The 18,248-nt window shown below is 68.8% G+C and overlaps 11 protein-coding genes across 11 annotated transcripts; 6 read left to right on the top strand and 5 right to left on the bottom strand.

Moving 5' to 3' along the window:
* Positions 1 to 230: 230 nt before the first annotated feature.
* Positions 231 to 770, bottom strand: MICPUCDRAFT_50353 (uncharacterized protein; the record flags this gene model as incomplete). The annotated part of the gene is made up of 1 exon (XM_003054983.1): positions 231 to 770. The coding sequence occupies one exon, from the start codon at positions 768 to 770 to the stop codon at positions 231 to 233; it is 540 nt and encodes a 179-aa protein (XP_003055029.1).
* Positions 771 to 1,394: 624 nt separating this feature from the next.
* On the top strand, positions 1,395 to 1,883 carry MICPUCDRAFT_50352 (uncharacterized protein; the record flags this gene model as incomplete). Its single annotated transcript, XM_003055520.1, has 1 exon — positions 1,395 to 1,883. The coding sequence occupies one exon, from the start codon at positions 1,395 to 1,397 to the stop codon at positions 1,881 to 1,883; it is 489 nt and encodes a 162-aa protein (XP_003055566.1).
* A 457-nt stretch (positions 1,884 to 2,340) lies between these two features.
* On the top strand, positions 2,341 to 4,016 carry AMT2.2 (ammonium transporter). The gene has a single exon (XM_003055519.1). It carries the CDS (start codon positions 2,434 to 2,436, stop codon positions 3,745 to 3,747), a length of 1,314 nt encoding a protein of 437 aa, XP_003055565.1. The 5' UTR covers positions 2,341 to 2,433; the 3' UTR covers positions 3,748 to 4,016.
* Positions 4,017 to 4,046: 30 nt separating this feature from the next.
* Positions 4,047 to 5,639, bottom strand: MICPUCDRAFT_43822 (uncharacterized protein; the record flags this gene model as incomplete). Its single annotated transcript, XM_003054982.1, has 2 exons — positions 4,047 to 5,106; positions 5,323 to 5,639. 2 exons carry the CDS (start codon positions 5,637 to 5,639, stop codon positions 4,047 to 4,049), a joined length of 1,377 nt encoding a protein of 458 aa, XP_003055028.1.
* Positions 5,640 to 6,284: 645 nt separating this feature from the next.
* On the bottom strand, positions 6,285 to 6,963 carry MICPUCDRAFT_8379 (uncharacterized protein; the record flags this gene model as incomplete). Its single annotated transcript, XM_003054981.1, has 2 exons — positions 6,285 to 6,407; positions 6,586 to 6,963. Coding segments are annotated over 2 exons (501 nt in total), but the record flags the coding sequence as incomplete, so codon positions are not given.
* A 478-nt stretch (positions 6,964 to 7,441) lies between these two features.
* On the top strand, positions 7,442 to 8,554 carry MICPUCDRAFT_50347 (uncharacterized protein; the record flags this gene model as incomplete). Its single annotated transcript, XM_003055518.1, has 1 exon — positions 7,442 to 8,554. The coding sequence occupies one exon, from the start codon at positions 7,442 to 7,444 to the stop codon at positions 8,552 to 8,554; it is 1,113 nt and encodes a 370-aa protein (XP_003055564.1).
* Positions 8,555 to 8,809: 255 nt separating this feature from the next.
* Positions 8,810 to 9,628, top strand: MICPUCDRAFT_12972 (uncharacterized protein; the record flags this gene model as incomplete). The annotated part of the gene is made up of 1 exon (XM_003055517.1): positions 8,810 to 9,628. The coding sequence occupies one exon, from the start codon at positions 8,810 to 8,812 to the stop codon at positions 9,626 to 9,628; it is 819 nt and encodes a 272-aa protein (XP_003055563.1).
* Positions 9,610 to 12,745, bottom strand: MICPUCDRAFT_46272 (uncharacterized protein; the record flags this gene model as incomplete). Its single annotated transcript, XM_003054980.1, has 2 exons — positions 9,610 to 12,355; positions 12,506 to 12,745. 2 exons carry the CDS (start codon positions 12,743 to 12,745, stop codon positions 9,656 to 9,658), a joined length of 2,940 nt encoding a protein of 979 aa, XP_003055026.1. The 3' UTR covers positions 9,610 to 9,655.
* Positions 12,746 to 12,959: 214 nt separating this feature from the next.
* Positions 12,960 to 14,147, top strand: MICPUCDRAFT_50344 (uncharacterized protein; the record flags this gene model as incomplete). The annotated part of the gene is made up of 1 exon (XM_003055516.1): positions 12,960 to 14,147. One exon carries the CDS (start codon positions 12,960 to 12,962, stop codon positions 14,145 to 14,147), a length of 1,188 nt encoding a protein of 395 aa, XP_003055562.1.
* Positions 14,148 to 14,452: 305 nt separating this feature from the next.
* On the top strand, positions 14,453 to 14,908 carry MICPUCDRAFT_50343 (uncharacterized protein; the record flags this gene model as incomplete). Its single annotated transcript, XM_003055515.1, has 1 exon — positions 14,453 to 14,908. The coding sequence occupies one exon, from the start codon at positions 14,453 to 14,455 to the stop codon at positions 14,714 to 14,716; it is 264 nt and encodes an 87-aa protein (XP_003055561.1). The 3' UTR covers positions 14,717 to 14,908.
* A 438-nt stretch (positions 14,909 to 15,346) lies between these two features.
* MICPUCDRAFT_46271 (uncharacterized protein) lies at positions 15,347 to 18,040 on the bottom strand (the record flags this gene model as incomplete). Its single annotated transcript, XM_003054979.1, has 2 exons — positions 15,347 to 17,524; positions 17,855 to 18,040. The coding sequence occupies 2 exons, from the start codon at positions 18,038 to 18,040 to the stop codon at positions 15,347 to 15,349; spliced, it is 2,364 nt and encodes a 787-aa protein (XP_003055025.1).
* Between the last annotated feature and the right edge of the window lie 208 nt (positions 18,041 to 18,248).

Below are 18,248 nucleotides of genomic sequence, written 5' to 3'. Positions count from 1 at the left end.
GCGCCGGCGACGATCGTCGGATCCGTCTTCATCGTCAACGGCGCCCTCGGGAGGTTGGCGCGGCGGTGGTCTCTCGTGTACAGCGCATCCGCCTCGTGGAGCGCGGCTTCCTCCGCCGCGTCCGCGTCCGCGCGCGCGTCGTCGAGATAGCGCTCGAGCTCGTCCAGGTTTTCGATCTTCGACGTCGCCTGTTTCGTTTTGGTTCGTTTCGGTGGTGGAACGAAGGTCGGTCAGAGACGACGATGGATGTCGAGAGGAAGGCGGGCGGGCGATCGTTCGATCGTTTGACTTTTCCGAGGACGAGACGAGACGACGCGACGACGGGCCCGGGCGGAAGCGAGGTCGACGTCGGCGCGGGGACGCGCCTGGTTCTCGATCTCCGCTATCCGCAGCTGGTACTCGTCCGGCTCGGGCTCGGGCTCGGGCTCCGCGTCCTCGCCCTCGCCCTCGCCCTCGGCGTCTTCCGCGGGGGCGTCCGCCTCCGCCTCCTCGCGCGGAGCGGCGTCGCCGTCGTCCCCCGGCTCGCCCTCTTCCCCGTCCTCGCCCTCGCCCGGGACCGGCGTCGGCTCTCTCGGCGGCACGTACAGCTCCGGGAACGAGTCCTCGAGGAGCCCGCGGAACATGCCCCCGCGCGGCGACCGCGCGGACGCCTCGCCGTCCGTCGTCCCGACTTCTTCGCCGGTGGACGTCCCCGGGCGGTCGCCGTCCGCGGACGCGCGGTCGCCGCTCTCCGACGCCGGCGCGGACGCGGCCTCCTCCTCCGCGCCCATGGCGTCGATGTCGCGGTGGACGCGCCGGCGCGGGGACGGGTCGCTAAGACCGCCTACGACGCGCCGCGCGGTGTGGCGCGCGCGGACGACCCTCGCTTCCCCGATTTGGGTGTCGCAACGGGAAACTCCCGTCGTCGCGTCGCGTCGGCGACGACGAGAGTCGGCGAAGACCGAGACGCGAGCGACGGCGACGGCACTCCTCGCGACGCGACCGCGCGCGACCGAGTCGGCCAGCCGCGTCGAGAACGATGACCGCGCGTGGGCTCACGCGCTGTGATGACGAGCGCGACGCGAACGGAGCGCCGGTGTGCGACGTCGCGGGTGCGTCCCTCCCCTCGCGCGGCGCAGATCCTCGCCCGTCGACTTTAATCGACCGATCGATCCGACCGATCGGTCGATCGGCGTCGTCGATCGCGCTCTCCGTCGCCGCTCGCCTCCCCTCGCTCACATCCCCCCCTCCCCGCAGACGACGAGACGATCGCGACGTCACTCCCGATCACGTTCCACGTCGGCGACGACGTCGTCGGGACGGTCGGGACGCTGTACCTCACGACGCGACGCGTCGTGTTTTTCCCCGACGCCGCCGGCGCGGCTGGATTCGCGGCGCCGTTCACGTCGGTCACGATGCACGCGGTGTCCCGCGGCGGCGGCGACGGCGGGTTCGATCGCCCGTGCATATACGCGCAAGTGGAGGGGGCGCCGCCGGACGGGGTGAAGACCGGCGGGGAGGAGAAGGAGAAGGAGGAGGAGGAGGAGGAGGAGGACGGCGGCGGCGGCGGCGGCGTCGGCGTCGACGACTTCGACGAGATGACCGAGCTCAGGCTCGTCCCGACCGACCCCAGCGCGCTGGACGACGTCTTCAACACGATGAGCGAGTGCGCGGCGATGAACCCGGACGACGACGACGACGACGACGACGACGGCGGCGGCGGCGGCGGCGGCGGCGGGTTCTACTACGACGAGGCCGCCGTCGCCAACGGCGCGGGCGCGGCGGAGCGAGCGGCGGCGTTGGCGCGGCTCGACGCGTTGCTCGTGACGGACGGCGACGCCGGCGACGCCGTGGACGCCGCGATCGCGAACGATCCCGGGCGGTTCGAGGACGACGACGAGTGAGCGCGCGCGCGGGGGGGGAGGGGGGTGGACGCGCGGGCGACGCGCGAGACGCGAGACGACTGAAAGCGAGACTCGCGAGACTTGCTGAAAGCGAGCCAGCCGAGCCCGCCGCTTGTCTTTCTCTTCCGGCGCTCTTCTCCCCCAGGGCTGGGTCAAACTCGATTTCCCGCCGATGACTGAAATTCTCGCGAACCCGACTCTAAAAAAATCCAGTTTGAAAATGTCGCTCTGAAAATTTCGTAAGGGCTTTTACACTGGCATCGTCCAAAATATCCCGCCGATCGCTTTTTCTCAAAGTTACCGTACACGTGGCGGGAAATTCCGTCCCCCGTCTCGACGGAACCTGACTGTTTGCCAGTGACGCGCGACCAAAAAAAGGGGAACAACTCTCCCGACCCGTTGAAAGTCGTTACAGTTACTTTATCAGCCGGAATCGCGCCGCCGCCGCGCCACTCCCCGACGCGCGCGCAAGTGTGCTCGGCCCCCGCGACGCTCTCTCGTCGCGCGAGAAGTATCCCCGTCTCTTCTCTCCCCCTCCCCTCTTAATAACATGGTGTCCGTCACCTCCACCACCGTCGACACCGGCGACACCGCGTTCATGATCGTCTCCATGGCGCTCGTCATGTTCATGACCCCCGGGCTCGCGTTCTTCTACGGCGGCCTCGTGCGTCAGCAGAACGTCCTCACCATCATGATGCAAAACTTCGTGTGCATGGGCATGGTCACGATGATTTGGGTCCTCTGGGGCTTCTCCCTCGTCTTTGGCAACTCCGGCGGCCTCATGGGCGACCCCGGATCGTTCGCGATGATGAAAAACGTGTTGGGTACGCCGCTCCGCTCGTACGTCGACGGACAAACCGCGTCGGACGCGTACTGGGACATGACCATCCCCGGCCTCGTCTTCGCGGGCTTCCAAGGCATGTTCGCGGTCATCGCGCCCGCGCTCATGACGGGCGCGTTCGCGGACCGTCTCCTCTTCCGCCCCTACCTCCTCTTCATCTTCCTCTGGGTCCACCTCGTGTACTTCCCGTGGGCGAACTGGATCTGGGGCCCCGACGGCTGGATCGGCAAGGAGGGCGTCTTTGACTTCGCCGGCGGGATCGTCGTGCACTGCACCGCGGGTTTCTCCGCGCTCGCGACCGTCGTCGCGCTCCCGCACCGCAAAAAGATCGAAGGCGACGTCGACACCGACCCGCACAACATTCCGTTTGTCGCGCTCGGCACGGGCATGCTCTGGTTCGGCTGGTTCGGCTTTAACGCCGGCTCCGCGCTCGGCGCCAACGCCACCGCCGCGACCGCGGCGATGAACACCGAGATCGCCGCGTCCGTCGCGCTCTTCACGTGGATGTGCGTCGAGTGGAAGCACAAGGGCAAGCCCTCTCTCGTCGGCGCGTGCGTCGGTACCATCGCCGGCCTCGCCACCGTCACCCCCGCCGCGGGTTTCATTCGCCCGTGGGGCGCGGTCATCATCGGCGTCGTCTGCGCGCCGTTCTGCTACACGATCATGGAGGTCATCAAGAAGAAGCTCGACCTCGTCGACGCCCTCGACGTCTTCGCCGTGCACGGCATGGGCGGCTACCTCGGCACGATCCTCGTCGGCTGCCTCGCCCGCTCCTCGGTGGGTGCTCCCCACTACAGCGCGAAACTCTTCGGGAAGCAGCTCATCGCCGCGTCCGGGTGCGCGGTCTACTCCTTCGTCGTCGGCTTCGGGCTCATCAAGGGCATCGGCGCGGTCATGCCGCTCTTGCCGGACAAGGACATGATCTTCGCCGGCCTCGACGTCTCCGTCCACGGCGAGTCCGCGTACAAGGAGGGCTCGTCCTCGGGCAAGGTCGTGAACCCGCTCAAGGCGAACAACGTGTAAGCCTCGGCGCGAACCTCGCGAACGACGGACGTCGTCGACCGACAATAAAGAAACACTCAAGGCTCAAGGTATAATAAGAAATCAACCGAAGGTTCCAGAAATTAATACGTGGAGCGACCGGATTACGCTGTCTGCACGCACGACGTCGCAGAGATGAATAACGAATAAACCCACGGGAAAAGACGACGCCCGCGCTGATGACGATGAAGTAAGTTATTAGGAAGTTATTAGGGAAGTGATAATGAAGTAATACAAGCGCGCCTGACTATAAACACGTACTGTATCATGAATCAAAAGAATCACCCGCTCGATCGCGCGAGGACGCGGTCGAACGCGTCGAGAAACACCCTCGCGTGCTTCGGGGTAAAGTACAGACCCGGGCGACACCGAATCGTTCGATCCCCGCACGTCGCGATGTCCACGCCCTCCTCCCTCAGCGCGTCCACGGCGTCGTCGCGCGCCGCGCTCGAATCCAAGTCCACCGCGGTGATCGTCCCGACGCCGCGGACGTTGTGCAGCTTCCCGGCGTGCGCGCGAGACAACGCGTGTAAACCCTCCCGCAAGTACTCCCCCGTGACGCGCGCGTTTTCAACCAAGCCGTCATTCTTCACGCACTTCAGCACCGCCTCGAGCATCAAAACCTTCCCCGGGTCCCCCATCCACGTGTTAAACACGCGGTACGGCGCGTCCGGCACCAAGTCCGCCTTGGTGTAGTACCCCGCGATCTGCATCTTCTTCGAGAAGGTCACCGCGTCCGGCGGGTCGTCCAAGCCCCACTGCTCGTGCGCCCAAAACGTGCCGCTCGCGCCGCACCCGGTCTGCACCTCGTCGACGATGAACTTCACCCCGCGCGACGCGCACTCCGCGCGCAGCGACCGAAAGAACGCCCCGCTCGCGTGATTGTCCCCGCCCTCGCTCTGCACGGGCTCCACGATCACGCCGACGACGTCCGGATCCGCGTCCAAGAGTTCGCACGTCTCCTTCACGCACCGCGCCTCCTCCGCCGCGTTGTGCGCCGCGCACGCGGGATCGTCCAGGGGATATCGCAGCCTAGGGAACGGCGCGATCGGCCACTCGAACGCGGGAATGTCCAGCTTGTGCGTCGGCTTGCTGTGCGTCAGCGACAAGCACGCGGCGGTTCGCCCGTGGAACGCGCCGTGAAACGACAGAAACTTGTACGGCTTACTCCCCGGCGCGCGGTTCACCATGCACGAGCTGAGCTCCTCCTCGGAGACGTCCCCCGCGCCGTATCCGCCGCGTTCGCGTCGCCGTCGGTTCGCGACCGCGATGTACACCTGCTTCATCGCGTTCTCGTTCGCGCACGACCCGCACATCTGCGTCGTGACGTGCGTCAGCCCTCTCGGCGCCACTGAGGGTCGAGGGAGGGTCCGCGCGAAGCGACGATATCGGGGCAGAGTTCAAAGGCGTCAGAAGCGGAGTTGAAAGGCGTCGAGGTGTGTCGGGATTGTGAGCGAGGGGTGATGAGCGGAGAGATGCGCCGGGAAAAGGAAAAGTCCTCGAGGAGCGGCGTGCACTACGCCGACGCGGTCGTATGGGGATCAGTGTGAGGAGAACGCGCCCGACATGAGCGTCTCGCGAACCGTCTTCGCGTACCCCGCCGGGGGCAGGTTGAAGAGCGCGGGGCGATGCGCGAGCGTGGCGACGTTTCTCGGGTTCGTGAACACCTCGAGCATCGTCGGGTGGTTGTATCCGATCGGCAGCGACGCGATGTGCGAGAACATGTCGAGCATGACGTTCCCGTCGACGTCTCGCACGTAGCACCCGCGGCTGTTCTCGACGTCGACGACGAATCGCAGCGCGCCCGTCTCCTGGAACGCGTCGAGCTCCGCGCGCGCGGCGAGCGTGTTCGGTCCCGGGCACGTCGTGCGCATCTCGGGTTTGGAGGGTTCGCCCCCGGGGAAGTCGCGCGTCGGCTGCGAGGAGGTCGGGAGGGGGGGGATGGGGTTGGCGGGGGAACGGGAGGCGTGAGCGCGTCGGCGCGGCCGAGGGAAGAGACGATCCCGGGTGGTTTCGGAGACGCGCGCGGCGGCACGCGGACGCACCGTGGACGGGAGCGGGATGTCGCGGACGGTCGTCAGCGCGCGCGCGCTCCATCGCGCCGCGCTCAAGGCGCGACGCGACGCGTGACGCAGCATCGCGCGACGCGGAGAGTGGCGCGGCGCGACGACGAGACTCGAGCGAAGGGTGCGTAAGTCACGATGGACGGATGCATCACGTCAGTCCTGTCAGATCACGCTGCACTTGGTAAACTTGGACCGCCGCTTCGCGCCCGTCTTCAGCCGCTGCATCTTGCTCTTCTTCCCCCCCGTGCGCTCCGTGTTCGGCTTCTCGAGCATGAACGCCCTCCCTCCCGCCTCCTCGCCCCTCTTCCCGGCGACGGTTGACGTTCCATCTTCCCCCCCCGCCGCCGCCGACCCCGCCGCCGCCGCGGGGACGCGTCCGCCGCCCGCGGCGGACTCCGCCGCGAGCTCGCGAATGTCCATCGCCGGCTGCGCCTTATTCGACCCTTTGCTCCACTGATCGACGAGGTAGTCGAACACGTTGTCCACGTTGAAGTTTTCCTTCACGCACGCGCGGAAGAACTTCACGCCGAGCTCTCTCGCGAGCGTCTCCGCCTCGCCCGGCTCCACAGCGCACGCCTCGTCGCCGACGAGGTCCACTTCGAGCCGTTCGGGGTGGAGTTGAAAGGCGTCAGTTGAAGTTGAAAGGCGTCATAGGGTCTGGTATTGAAAGCGAGGGACCCTGGGCGGAGAGATGTGTGCCGGGGAAAGTCCTCGAGGAACGGCGTGCGCCACGCCGACGCGGTCGTACGGGGACCGGCGTGAGATGGGACGCGCCCTTGTTTTGCACGACGCACGTCGCGACGTCGTCGCCGACCTCTTCGCTCAGCTTCTGCTTCCACGATCGCACCGCGTCGAACGACGCGCGGTCTGTGGTGGAGAAGACGATGACCGCGGCGCCGGCGCCGCGGTAGTACGACCGCGTGATGGTGTCGAATTCTTCCTGGCCCGCGGTGTCCCAGATCATCAGTCGCACGTCCTCGCCCACGGATTCGATGTACGAGACCTTCTCGAGGAAGTCCACGCCGATGGTCTTCTTGTAGTCCTCCGTGAAGACGCCGCGGCAGTACCTTCGGATCATGGACGTCTTCCCGACGCCGCCGTTCCCGACGACGACGACCTTGACCTCCTTCTCGAAGTCCTCCTCGAACTGCGGGGACGGCGGGACGACGCGGCGGGACGACGATCAGCGAAGAGATAGATCTCACTCAGAGGAGGAAGAAAAAAAAAACACGATTTCGAGCGCGCGACGCGAGGACGTCGCGTCGATCGACGCTCCGCCGATCGCGCGCGAGGAGGACGGAGAGAGACGCGCCAGCATGCCGTCGTCCATGCCGTCGATACGCGCGGGCGGCCCCCGTCCGCCGCGTCACGCCGCAGTGAGGGGGACCGCGAACGTGCACGGACGACGACGACTTTTGAAACTGAACATCTGGCCCTGCCCTTCGCCTTCCAGCGCGCAGCGCAGCGGCGCGCGAACGAAGTCGGCACGTTCGAGAGGGCGCGTCCCATCTCGCGGCCGCGCCGCGCGACCGCCCTCGTCCCGACCCCGCGTTCGCCGCTCTCGAAGCGCCCACCCGTCGTCTCGTCTCCTCCCCACGCGACGACGCGCGATGTCGCGCGCGCGGTGGTCCGACGACGGCGGCTCCGACAGCGGCTCGTCCGCGCTCTACTCCGACTCCGACCGCGGCGACGGCGGGACGAGGACCGGGGACTTCCTGAGACGCGCGCCGCCGGCGACGACGACGACGACGACCGACGCGGGCGCGGGCGCGGGCGCGGGCGACGACGACGCGCGCGTCCGGTCGCGAACCGTGCGCTCCAAAGCGGGCTGGGGCGACGTCACCGCGCGCGGGAGCGGGGAGAAACCCTCGCGACCGCACCTGCCGCCGGATCGCGCGCGGCGAGATCGAGGGCCGTCGTCCGCGAGCATCATCGCGGACGCGCTGGGGAAAGTCGTGGACGCGGACGACGCATTCCACGACGACGTCGAGATGGCGCGACGCGGCGCCGCCGGGGGGTACAACTACGCCGCCGCGGACGACGACGAGAGAGACACGACGCCGTTGCGCGGCGGCGGCGGCGCGCGGGGACAGAGCCGCCGCGCGCGCGCGGCGGCGGCGAACGCGTCGTCGTCCGGGACCGGCGGCGCCGCGCGCGCGTCCGCCCGCGGCCGTCTCGATCTCTCCTCCGTCCTCCTCAAAGCCGGGACGAGATCGAGATGGGCGGCGACGACCGGCGGCGGCGAGATCGGCGCGTGGACCGCGCGGCACGCGGCCGCTGTCGCGGACGGGCGAGCCACCGCGGGATGGCTCATGGTCTGCGTGCTCGTGATGTTTATAGGCGGACTCATAGCGCAGTTCTGGGAGAGCGCCGGGCAGTGGAGCGCGCCGCAGCACCACCTCCCGGTCGCGACGCTCACCGCGATCGCGGCGCTTCAGGGCGGCAAGGGCGTCTTGGGGAGCGACAAGAAGACCGCGACGTTGCTGCAGCTCGGTCACGTCTTCGTCTTGTGTTTCGCCGTCGGCGTCGACGCCTGGGTGATGACGAAGACGCGAGAGGTCATCGAGAGCAAGTACTCGAACAGTCAGTACGACAGGGCGCGGAGGATAGCGGAGGGGGGGATGGCGGTGGCGATGGCGGGGAAGTGCGTCGCGCTGCCGATCGCGATCGCGCACGCGCGGCGGGTGGTGTGGCCCGGGACGGGCGAGGCGTCGCGGGATTAGCTGCTGCGATTTAACAACAGACAGGAACACTTCGCCTCGACGACAACTTAGATCAGATCGGATCACACTCCGCCGCGCCCCTCCGTCGCGCGCGGGCGACGCGACATGGGGGAGCTGAAGCAGCGCAAGCGGAAACACGCCGCGGAGAAGGCGAAGAAGCTCCGCGACGCGCCGCCGCCGACGTCGAAATCGCGGCGACTGTGGAGGTCGCTCAGGCCGGGCCCCGAGGACCTTCTCCTCGTCGCGTTCCTCGCGATGTCCGCGCGGTACTTCAGCTCGCTGACGCGCGTCCCGATCCACCGCCCGGAAGACTTCGCGGGGATGCGCGCGGCGGGTTCCCTGGCCGCGAGGACGCTCGCGCACGTCGAGCCGCGCGTGATCTCGGGGACGACGACCGCGGAGATCGACCGCGTCGCCGCGGCGTTCGTCGCGGAAAACGGCGCCGTCGCCGCCACCGTCGGCTACCGCGGGTATAAACACTCCACGTGCGTGAGCGTGAACGACGTCGTGTGCCACGGGATACCGAGCGAAGACGTGACGCTGCGGGACGGCGACATCGTGAACGTGGACGTGACCGTGATCGTGGACGGGTGGCACGGGGACACGAGTCGGACGTTCATCGTGGGAGGCGAGGAGAAGGCGTCGGAGGCGGCGGCGCAGCTCGTGAACGTCACCAGAGAATCGCTGGAGATCGGCGTCTCGCGTTGCGGCCCGGGGCGAAGGATGGGCGACGTCGTGGTGCCGATTCGGCGGCACTTGGAGAGGCACGGGTACGCGGTCGTGAACAAGTACGCCGCGCACGGGATCGGTCGGAAGTTCCACGCGCCGCCGCACATCCGTCACGGCGCGGGCGCGGAGGGTCGCGGCGTGCTGTTGAAACCGGGGATGTTCTTCACGATCGAACCCATGGCGAACGAGAAAGGGGTCGCGACGAGGGTGTTGAAAGACGGCTGGACGGTCGTCACCGCTGACGGGGGGTTGTCCGCGCAGTTTGAACACACCGTGGGGGTCAGAAGCGAGGAAGACGGAGGCGGCTGCGAAGTGTTCACTCGTTTAGACGCGAGCGCAGACTAATATTAACGACTTGAAGCGACGTCCTCCTCAGTCGACGCGCTTTCCTCCCCCGCCGCGCCGCCTCAACGCCGGCATCGACGCGCGCGTCGCGCCGAACCTCCCCGCGCGTCCCCCGCGAGCGCCGAACACGCGCCACCACGCGGCGCCGGCGGCTAAAAAAACCGCGAGCGTCGTCGCCGCGCCGCCGACCCCCTCACCCCCCTCCCCCGCCGCCGCCGCGCGCGCGTCCGTCCTCGCGTACTCCACCCCGCAGCAGCTCAGATCGTCCCGCGCCTTCGACGTCTCCTCCGCGACGTACGCCGCGAACGCGCGCGCGTCCACGAGCAGCGACGTGCTCATCTCGTGCGCACGTTCGAGATCCAGCGAGTACAACGTCGCGCCGACGGCGGCGAAGTCGTCCTCGAACGTCTCCATCCGCGCCTCGACGGCGGCGACGACGGACTGCGGCAGCGGGGGGACGTTGGCGCGGTCCGGGTCGCGGTACAGCGCGTCGAGCCACGTGTTCGCGCGCGCGCGCGGTTCGCGACGCGCGGGAGGCGACGCCGCCGAGGACGCCGAGGCCGCCGAGTCCGCCGCCGGCGCCGTGCCGAGGTCTCCGAACGGCTCGGAGAGGTACTCTTCCGCGAACGCCTCGACGTCCTCCAGCGCGCTTCGAACCGCGCGCATCGACGCGTCTAGCCTCGAGATGATCGCGTTCCGACGCGCGACGTCCACGAGCGCGTCCGACAGCGTCGCGCAGTTCGTGAACGGTCCGAACGGGTGGTGACCGACCGCCCACAACCAATTCTCCACGCGCGCGAAACGCGTCCGCGAGAAGCGCTCGGACGGCGACGCGAGCCCGCTCAGCGCGACGGCGAGCCCCGCGACGGCGTGCCGCGTCGGCTCCCCCGGTCGCGCGAGAACCGGTCTCCCCTGGGACGTGAACCGCAGCGGGACGTGCTCGCGGTGCCCCGCGCCAGCCTCGGCGACGCGCGCGGCGGCGGCTGATGCGGCGGCGGCGAACGACGCTCGTCTCGGGTCGTCGCGCGGCAGGCGATCCGCCTGATCCGCCGCCTCCGCGGCGAGCTCCGCGGCGGCGGCTTCGAGCTCCGCGTCCGCGTCGCGGCGCCACGCGCCCTTCGCGTCCGCGCCCGGGGACGCGTCGGAAGTTGACTCGCCGACGGACTGAAGCACGATCACGAGGTCCTCGTCCGCGGCGACGAGGCTCTCGCCGTCGAGTAACACCCCCGGGGGTAACCCGGAGAGGCTCAGGAGGTACAGCGGCAGGATCCTCGTCCCGCGGCGCGCGGTGGTGTTCCACGTCCCGGCGTACGTCGCGAGCGCCGCCTCGGTCAAAAAGTCGTTCTCGTCCGGGGAAGGGTCCGTCCCCGCGCCGATGAGACCGGACGTCAGCAGGTCCGCGGAGGCGCGAAACTCTCGCAACAACGCGGAGGCGTCGATGCGCGATCGCGCGCTCGCGTGGTACGTGTGCCCGTGCCCGGGGCCGACCCCCGCGTTTCTTCGGTCCGCCACGGAGCGCGTCCGCCGCGCGCGAAGCACCGCCGCCGCGAGGTGTTCGTGCTCGTGGAGGTTGTGCGTCCCGGTCACGACGGAGAGGCTCTGCCTCGGTTGCAGCAGCTTGGACGCCTCCGCCTTCAACGTCTCGAGGTCTAACGCGCGCGCACCCGCGCTCGCGTGCAGCGGCGCGAATCGCGCGTGGTCCCTCAGCGCGACGACGGGCACGAACACCCTCTCCGCGTGATCCAGCGTCTCTACTTTGACGTCCGGCGCGAGGAGGTGCCGCGTCGCGGACACGACGAGCGCGGATAAGCGACCGAACATCGCGGCGTCGCGTCGCTTCTTGAGGTCCTCCACGTCGTGCGCGCCGCGCGTCGACGCGGCGTACCTCGCGTACGGCAAGAACGTCGGCGCGAGCCGCGGAAGCGCCCACCCCACGGCGACGCCCTCGGCGTCCTCCGTCGAATCGCCGTCGAAGCGTTCGCCGTCGCCGCCGCCGATTCGCGCGAGCGAACACGGCCCCGCGCTCAAGTCGAGCACGGCGTACCGCCCTCTCCCCAACCACGCCGCGGTCGCGCCCTCCGAGCCCATGTACCGGTACCGGTACACGTACCCGCCCTCGGAATCGCGCAGCTCGTCGGGCGTGAGCGACTCGGGGGGTTTCCTCGACGCCGACGCGGACGCGGCGCCGCCGCCCGGGTCCAGTCGCGGCTTGTCCAGGGACACCACGAAGAGCGCCACGGGCTCGACTCTGCGCGAGAGTTTAGGGTCACCGAACAGGTCGTCGTACACCCTCGCGATCGCGTCCTCGACGTCGCCGGCGGCTTCCACCTCGTACGCGCGCCATGCTCCGCCGCCCGCGCCGCCGCCGCCGCCGCGTTCGGTCCACTCGCGCGGCGGCGACTCGTCCGAGACGCGACGCATCCCCGCTCGCACCGCGCCCTCGATCGCGCGGACGTGCGACGCGCTCGCGTGCTGAACGTTATACTTCAACTCCACCTCCACCTCGAGCTCCTTCCCCGTCGCCATCGACGACGGACGGAACGACGCGAACGACGCGTGAAGAAACGACCTCAGTTTCGCCTCGTCGAGCGCGTACGCGAGGCCGCCGTCCGCGCGCATGCCGACGAGGACGACGTTCACCTCCATCGGGATCACGAGCGGGGTGTCGTGGCCGCCGTCGCGCAGGAACGATCGTGCGGACGCGCGCGTTTCCTTCGAGGACGCGCCCTGCGACGATGGGATGGCGAACGACGGAGTGTTGCTGAGAGGAGAGAGGGAAGGGAAGCGCGCGACCGACGTTCGATGATCGGACGCGAGATCTGAGGCGAAGACGCGCGGCGGCGGCTCCAACGGCGCGCGAGGGCGAGAGACGCGCACCTTCGCGCGCGTCGCCGCCTTCGATCGCGGCGCGGCGGCGCCGACGTCGACGCGCGCGTCGGCGTCGTTCATCCGTCGAGACGCGCGACGCGCGGTCGCGCCCTCTCGTGCCGACTCCGCCTCCGCGCCGATCGCGGGGACGACGCGCGCGAGGAGGACGAGGACGAGGAGCGTCGCGATCGCGCGGACGCGCCCGGGGCGCCGCCGCGCGCCGCCGCCGGCGCCGCGACGGACGGTCATCCGAACGCGCGCGCGGGGGGTGTCGCGCGCGGGGCGCACTGCGCGCGCCCGCCCCTCGACGTCGGTTTTTGTCGCGCAGAGCAGAGAGTGCGAGTGCAACTCCTCTTCTCGCTCGCTTTCCCGCGCGGCGGACTCAAAAGCCACGACGCCGCCACGCACGCGCACGTCGGCAGCCGCGCTCTCGCCCGCGGAAGACCGCCCGGGCGCGAGCGCGATGCACGTCGTCACCGTGATCGACGCGACGGAGGACGCCGCGCGACGAGCCGCGGCGCGCGCCTCGGGGAGCGAGCCGCGACTCGCGCCCCCCTCGCGCGGCCCGTTTCTCGCGCGGCTCGCCGCTGACGTGCGAGCCCTGGAGACGGTCTCGCCGCCGCCGCCGCCGCCGCCGCCGCCGCCGCCGCCGCGCCCTCCCTCCGAGGAACCCGCGCCGGCGCCTCCGCGATCGAGGAGGGCGATCGAGGAGGAAGAGGACGACGACGCGATTCCGACGCCGGGGAAGCGACCGCGGCGACGCGCGCGGCTCGCGAAGGGCGCGTACAAAAACCTCGCGAAGACGGGAAGAAGCGCGCCGGAGAGGTCGAAGCGAGCGAAGAAAGCCGCGGTCGCCGGCGCGGTCGCGGAGGTCCGTCCCGCGCGGCGCGGACCCGCGCCCCGGGATCTCGCGTCGCCGCCGCCGACGGACCCGCCGCGCGGCGATCCCGAGAGGGAGGGCGCGGAGCCCTCGACGACGACGACGACGACGACGACGACGACGACGACGCGGCCGCGAACGCCGCGCGCGAAACCCGCCTCCGCGGCGGCGGCGACGGCGACGCGCCCCCCGCCCCCGGGCGCGACGACGAAGGTCTCCGAGATGTCGTACCGCGACCTGAAGAACCTCTACGCGGTCGTGTTCGAGCGAACCACGACGAGCAACAACCGTCAGTGGCTGGAACGCGCGATCGAGATTCGTCTGGCGTCGACCGGCGGCGTCGGCGTCGGCGTCGGCGTCGACGTCGGCGGCGGCGACGCGAGCGGCGGCGAACGCGCGACGCGCGCGCCGTCTGCGCGCGCGAAGAGCGCGAGGCGCGCGGAGGAGGACGCGCGGCGCGTCGACGCGATCGAGACGATCGAGACGACCGAGACGACGGAGACGAGAGACGACGCGCTGATGAGCGCGGCGAAGGAGATCCGAGTCGTTCGTAAGCACGCGGCTACGAAGGGGAGGCGGTCGAGCGTCGACACGTCGCCGGCGACGGCGGCGGCGGCGGCGGCGGCGGCGGCGGCGACGACGGCGAAACCGCCGCGCGCGGACCCGGACGAGACCGACGTCGAGGACTCGGACTCGGAGGAGGACATCGTGACGCGGACGGGGAGGAAGCCGCTGCGGTGGCTCGGGGTGACGACGGTGGGAGGGGCGTGAGGGAGAGGTTGAGCGACTGTGAACTTTTAGAGAAGAAGCCGAGAGAACGTTTTCGAACAGTGTTATTAGACGCGACGCTCGCGAAATTCCCGCCTGAACGAGAAATTGGAAAATTGGAAACGCAAAAAAACGGATCGAAAATGTGAAACGTCCTATGAGCAATTGGAGTGAGTACGCTCGGAACGTACGTACCGATTTGCCAATTTCCCTCGTGTCACCAAACCGCGTGAAAACACTGTCTCACGCGTTAATGCGCTCATTCCTCCACGCCCCGACCTCACCGTCACATCACATCTTTTTCTAACATGGCTCCCAAGAAGGCTACCAAGGCTGCGCCGAAGGCGAAGAAGGTCATCTCCAAGTCCCCGAAGAAGGCCGCCAAGAAGGCGAAGGTTGACAAGAAGGACAAGCCGAAGCGCGCCCCGGGCCCCTACATGCTCTTCTGCAAGGAGATGCGCCCCAAGATCGTCGCCGCGAACCCGAAGTTCACCTTCGGCGAGGTCGGCAAGAAGCTCGGCGAGGAGTGGAAGAAGCTCTCCGACGCGAAGAAGGCGTCTTACAAGAAGTAAGCGTTCTGCATGACATCGCGCGCGGGTGATCGTTCGTCGATCGCGACAGACGATTAATCGAATTGGGCAATTCATATAAAAGGAGTTGGGAGGACAGGACACACCGCGCAGCCGGGGGGGAGCGATGACGTCTAAGACGTCAACACGAACGCTAGAAACGCGCGATATGTAATGTAATTCCTTTCAACCGACGTCGTCGTCATCGCGCCATCATCGTACCCCTCTCGTCCCGAACGCGTGTCCGAACCAACTCGTCATGAATCGCGATAATCCCACACGTCTCTCTATCCCCTGTCCGCAACAGGACTGATCTCGAATCCGCGCGCGTTGCTCCCGCGTCGCGCGCGCGATGTGATGCGTAAAATGCCGCGATTCCACGGACAAACCTTTAGTTTGCGTCACAACAAAAAAGACCCCCAGTCAAGAGAAGAAGTTTACGTCGACGTCCTGGGCGCCCCGCGCGCATTTCCCCCCGCGCGATTCGCCAAGATCCGACCCCGCGACCCCTATCGTATCTCGGACGACAAAACGAGAATAATATCCAACGCATCCGTCGCGCCACCGAACGATCACGCGCGCGTACGTCGTACGATATCATTACATTTAACGATGAAATACCTCATCACTCACTCACGCCTTCAACGGCGTCGCCCACGGGTCCGGCGCGGGCGTCGCCTTCGCGGCCGCCGCGACGTTCGCGTCCTCCGCCGCGGACGCGCCGCCGCCGCCGAAAAAGTTTGGCGGCGCCGCGGCGGCGTCGCCGCGCTTCGCCGACGCCGCGGCGTGCGCGAACAGCGCCGCGGTCCCGGTGAGCGGCGACTCGGACCCGTTCACCGGCGTCGCCGTGCCCGTGCCCGTCCTCGACGGGGTTTTTTTGTTCGAGAGAATCAACGCCGCGCGCTGATGCGCGCTCTCGATGCCCCCAGTCGGCGTCGCCGCCGACGCGCCCCACTCGTTTCGATCGTCGAATCGCGGAAGCCCCGCCACCGCGGCTTGCATCGGCGAGACGCGATCGGACCCGACCGGAGACGCGGCGCGGTCGCCGTTCAGTCGACCGGTGGACATCCCCGCGACCGATCCGCCGTGATGCCCGCGAATCGAATCGTCCCCGCGGACGCTGCCCGCGCGCGACGGCGCGCGCGTGGACGACTGCGATCGAACCCCCGCGGCGGCGGCCAAAATCGCCGCGCGCTTCTCCTCCGCGCTCTTCCCCTTCAGCGCGCTGAGCTGGTCCTGCTGCCGCGTCAAGTTTTGCATCACGTTCGAGACTTTCGCGCCCTGGAGCTTCATCAGCGCCTCTTGCATCTCTCGCACTTCGTCCCTCGCCGCGCGAAGTTCGGCGCGCACGGCTTCGTAGTCGCGCTCGGCGGCGGCGACGCGCGTGCTGTTCGCGAGCTCCACCGCGGCGGCGGACTCCCTGCGCGCGGTCGCGACCGCGGCCGCGCGGACGGTGTCCTGGACCGATATCTTCGCCCGCGCGTCGAGGAGTTCGCTCTCCGCGATCGTCGCCCTGTGTTCCATCGCGCGGAGTTCTTTCTTCCGTTCCGCGGCGTCTTTCCAACGCGTAAACGCCGACTCGGTGTCGTACAAATCCCACGTGAACACCAAACGCTCCATGATCGCGTCTCGGTTCTTATGCATCGCCGTGAGCCTGCCGCTGAGCCGATGCAGCTGCGCGTCGAGCGCCGCCATCTCTTTCGCCCTCGACGCGGACTCCGTCGTCTTCTTCTCGAGCGCGTCCTCGGTCGCCGCGAGCTCCTCCTTCAACGCGTCGCACGAATCCGTCAGCTTCGACACGACGGATTCCAACAGCGCGGACTTCGCCTCCGCGCGATCCCTCGCCGCGTTCGCGACCGCGGCGCGCTCCGTCGCGCTGTTCGCCGCCGCGGACGCGGACGTCGCGACCGTGTCCTGCGCCGCCGCCTCGGCGCGCGCGCGTTCAGCCTCGCGCTTGCATCGCTCCGTCTCGGCGCGCGCCGTCTCCGTCTCCGCCTCGGCGCGCGCCGCCTCCGCGTCCGACGCGTCCGCTCTCGCTCTCTCGATCTCGAGCTTTCCCTTGGTCTCCTCGAGCGCGGCGCACGCGTCGTCCGTCTTGGCGCGCGCGCGCTTCACCGCGTCCGCGCACGCCTCCTTGGCGATCTCCGCGTCGATCGCGTGCTTCTCGTTGGTCGCGATGAGCGCCCTCCGCGCCGCCCGCCTCGCCGCGGTGAGCGCGCGCCACACCGCGGCGCACTTCAACGCCGCGTGCGTCTGCCGCACGTGTCGGTTCGCGAGCTTGGACGTGAACATCGCCGCGGTGAGGGACATCACCTGCTGGTCTTTCGCCGCCTTGAGCTTCTCCTCGGCGTTGCCGACGAAGTGCTTCGCCTGCGCGAGCAACCCCTCGCTGGAGCTCTTCTTGTGCGTCTCCAGGCGGTTCACCGCGAGCCGAAACTGCACGGAGGCGCTCGAGTCGTACGAGATGGACACCTTGTCCGTCTTCACCTTCGTTGGGTCTAACGGTTTGTCCGACGGCCACGGGCGCTCCGGGTCGACGACGGGGGATTCGGACGCGCACGAGAGCACCGCCAGCTCGTTGGACCGGTGGCCGTTCTGCGTCGCGTCCGGCGCCGGCTTGGGCGTGATCTTCAGCTCTCTCTCCTCCCCGGGCGCGAGGACGCCGACGCACGGCTTCACGAACACCTCGGACGCGTGCAGCGCCTTCACCTTGAAGATCAACGCGCCCGACGTCGGATTGTGCACGACGAGCGACGCGACGGGGAAGGTCCAGCCCTTCTCGTCGTCGACGACGATGGCGGACCTGATCGCCTGCGCGGGGATGGCGCGGGGATGGCGCGCGGGCGCGGAGGGGGGGGGGTCGGGGATCAGCTTCGAGTGTCGCGGCGCGCGGGGTCGAGACGGGGGGGTTTAGGGGACGGAGGGGCGGCGGCGGAGGGTTCGCGGACGGAGGGGCGAAGAATTAGAATTCTCGATCGCGCGCGCGCGCCCTGCTCGTTTCCCGATTCGGAGGACGATGGATGGCGCGACCGCCGTCCATCGCGCGGCGGGTTCTTCCCTCGACGATCGCGCGCGCGAACGGCGCGCGACGGACGCGTCGACGCGAGGGAGAGGAATCAATCGCGCGGGCGGGGCGCGCACCTTGGGGGCGACGAACAGCTTCGAGTTCACCTCCTCGCGCGGGGTTTCCTCGGATCGCGCGCTGGCCGCGTCATTATTCCGACGCGCTTCCTCCTCCTCGCGCTCGCGAGCGGCCTGGTCCGCGATCATCTGAAGCCTCGCCGCGGCGAGGATCTTCTTCTTCTTGCTGGATCCGAACATCCCCATGGTGATCGGACGCCGAGGACGGCGCGCGGTCGCGTCGGGGCGTGCGGAAGCGCGCGCGAATGTGCTCTTGGAGGCTCTCTTCTGTGCGTCGCGCTTGATCCACTGCTCCGCCCGTGCGTCGTCCGACGACGTTTGAAGCGCGCGTCGCAGACCGACGGAGGCGACGCGCAGGCGTCCTCGCGCGCCACCGCGAGGCGTCCACCCGAGA

The sequence above is a fragment of the Micromonas pusilla genome (assembly GCF_000151265.4).
Source record: "Micromonas pusilla CCMP1545 genomic scaffold MICPUCscaffold_1, whole genome shotgun sequence".
Classification (NCBI taxonomy): domain Eukaryota; kingdom Viridiplantae; phylum Chlorophyta; class Mamiellophyceae; order Mamiellales; family Mamiellaceae; genus Micromonas; species Micromonas pusilla.
This window is presented reverse-complemented; position numbering and strand designations above follow the sequence as displayed.

Coding starts and splice junctions, on each gene's coding strand:
- AMT2.2 (XM_003055519.1), top strand. CDS start 2,434: ATGGTGTCCGTCACCTCCACCACCGTCGACACCGGCGACACCGCGTTC.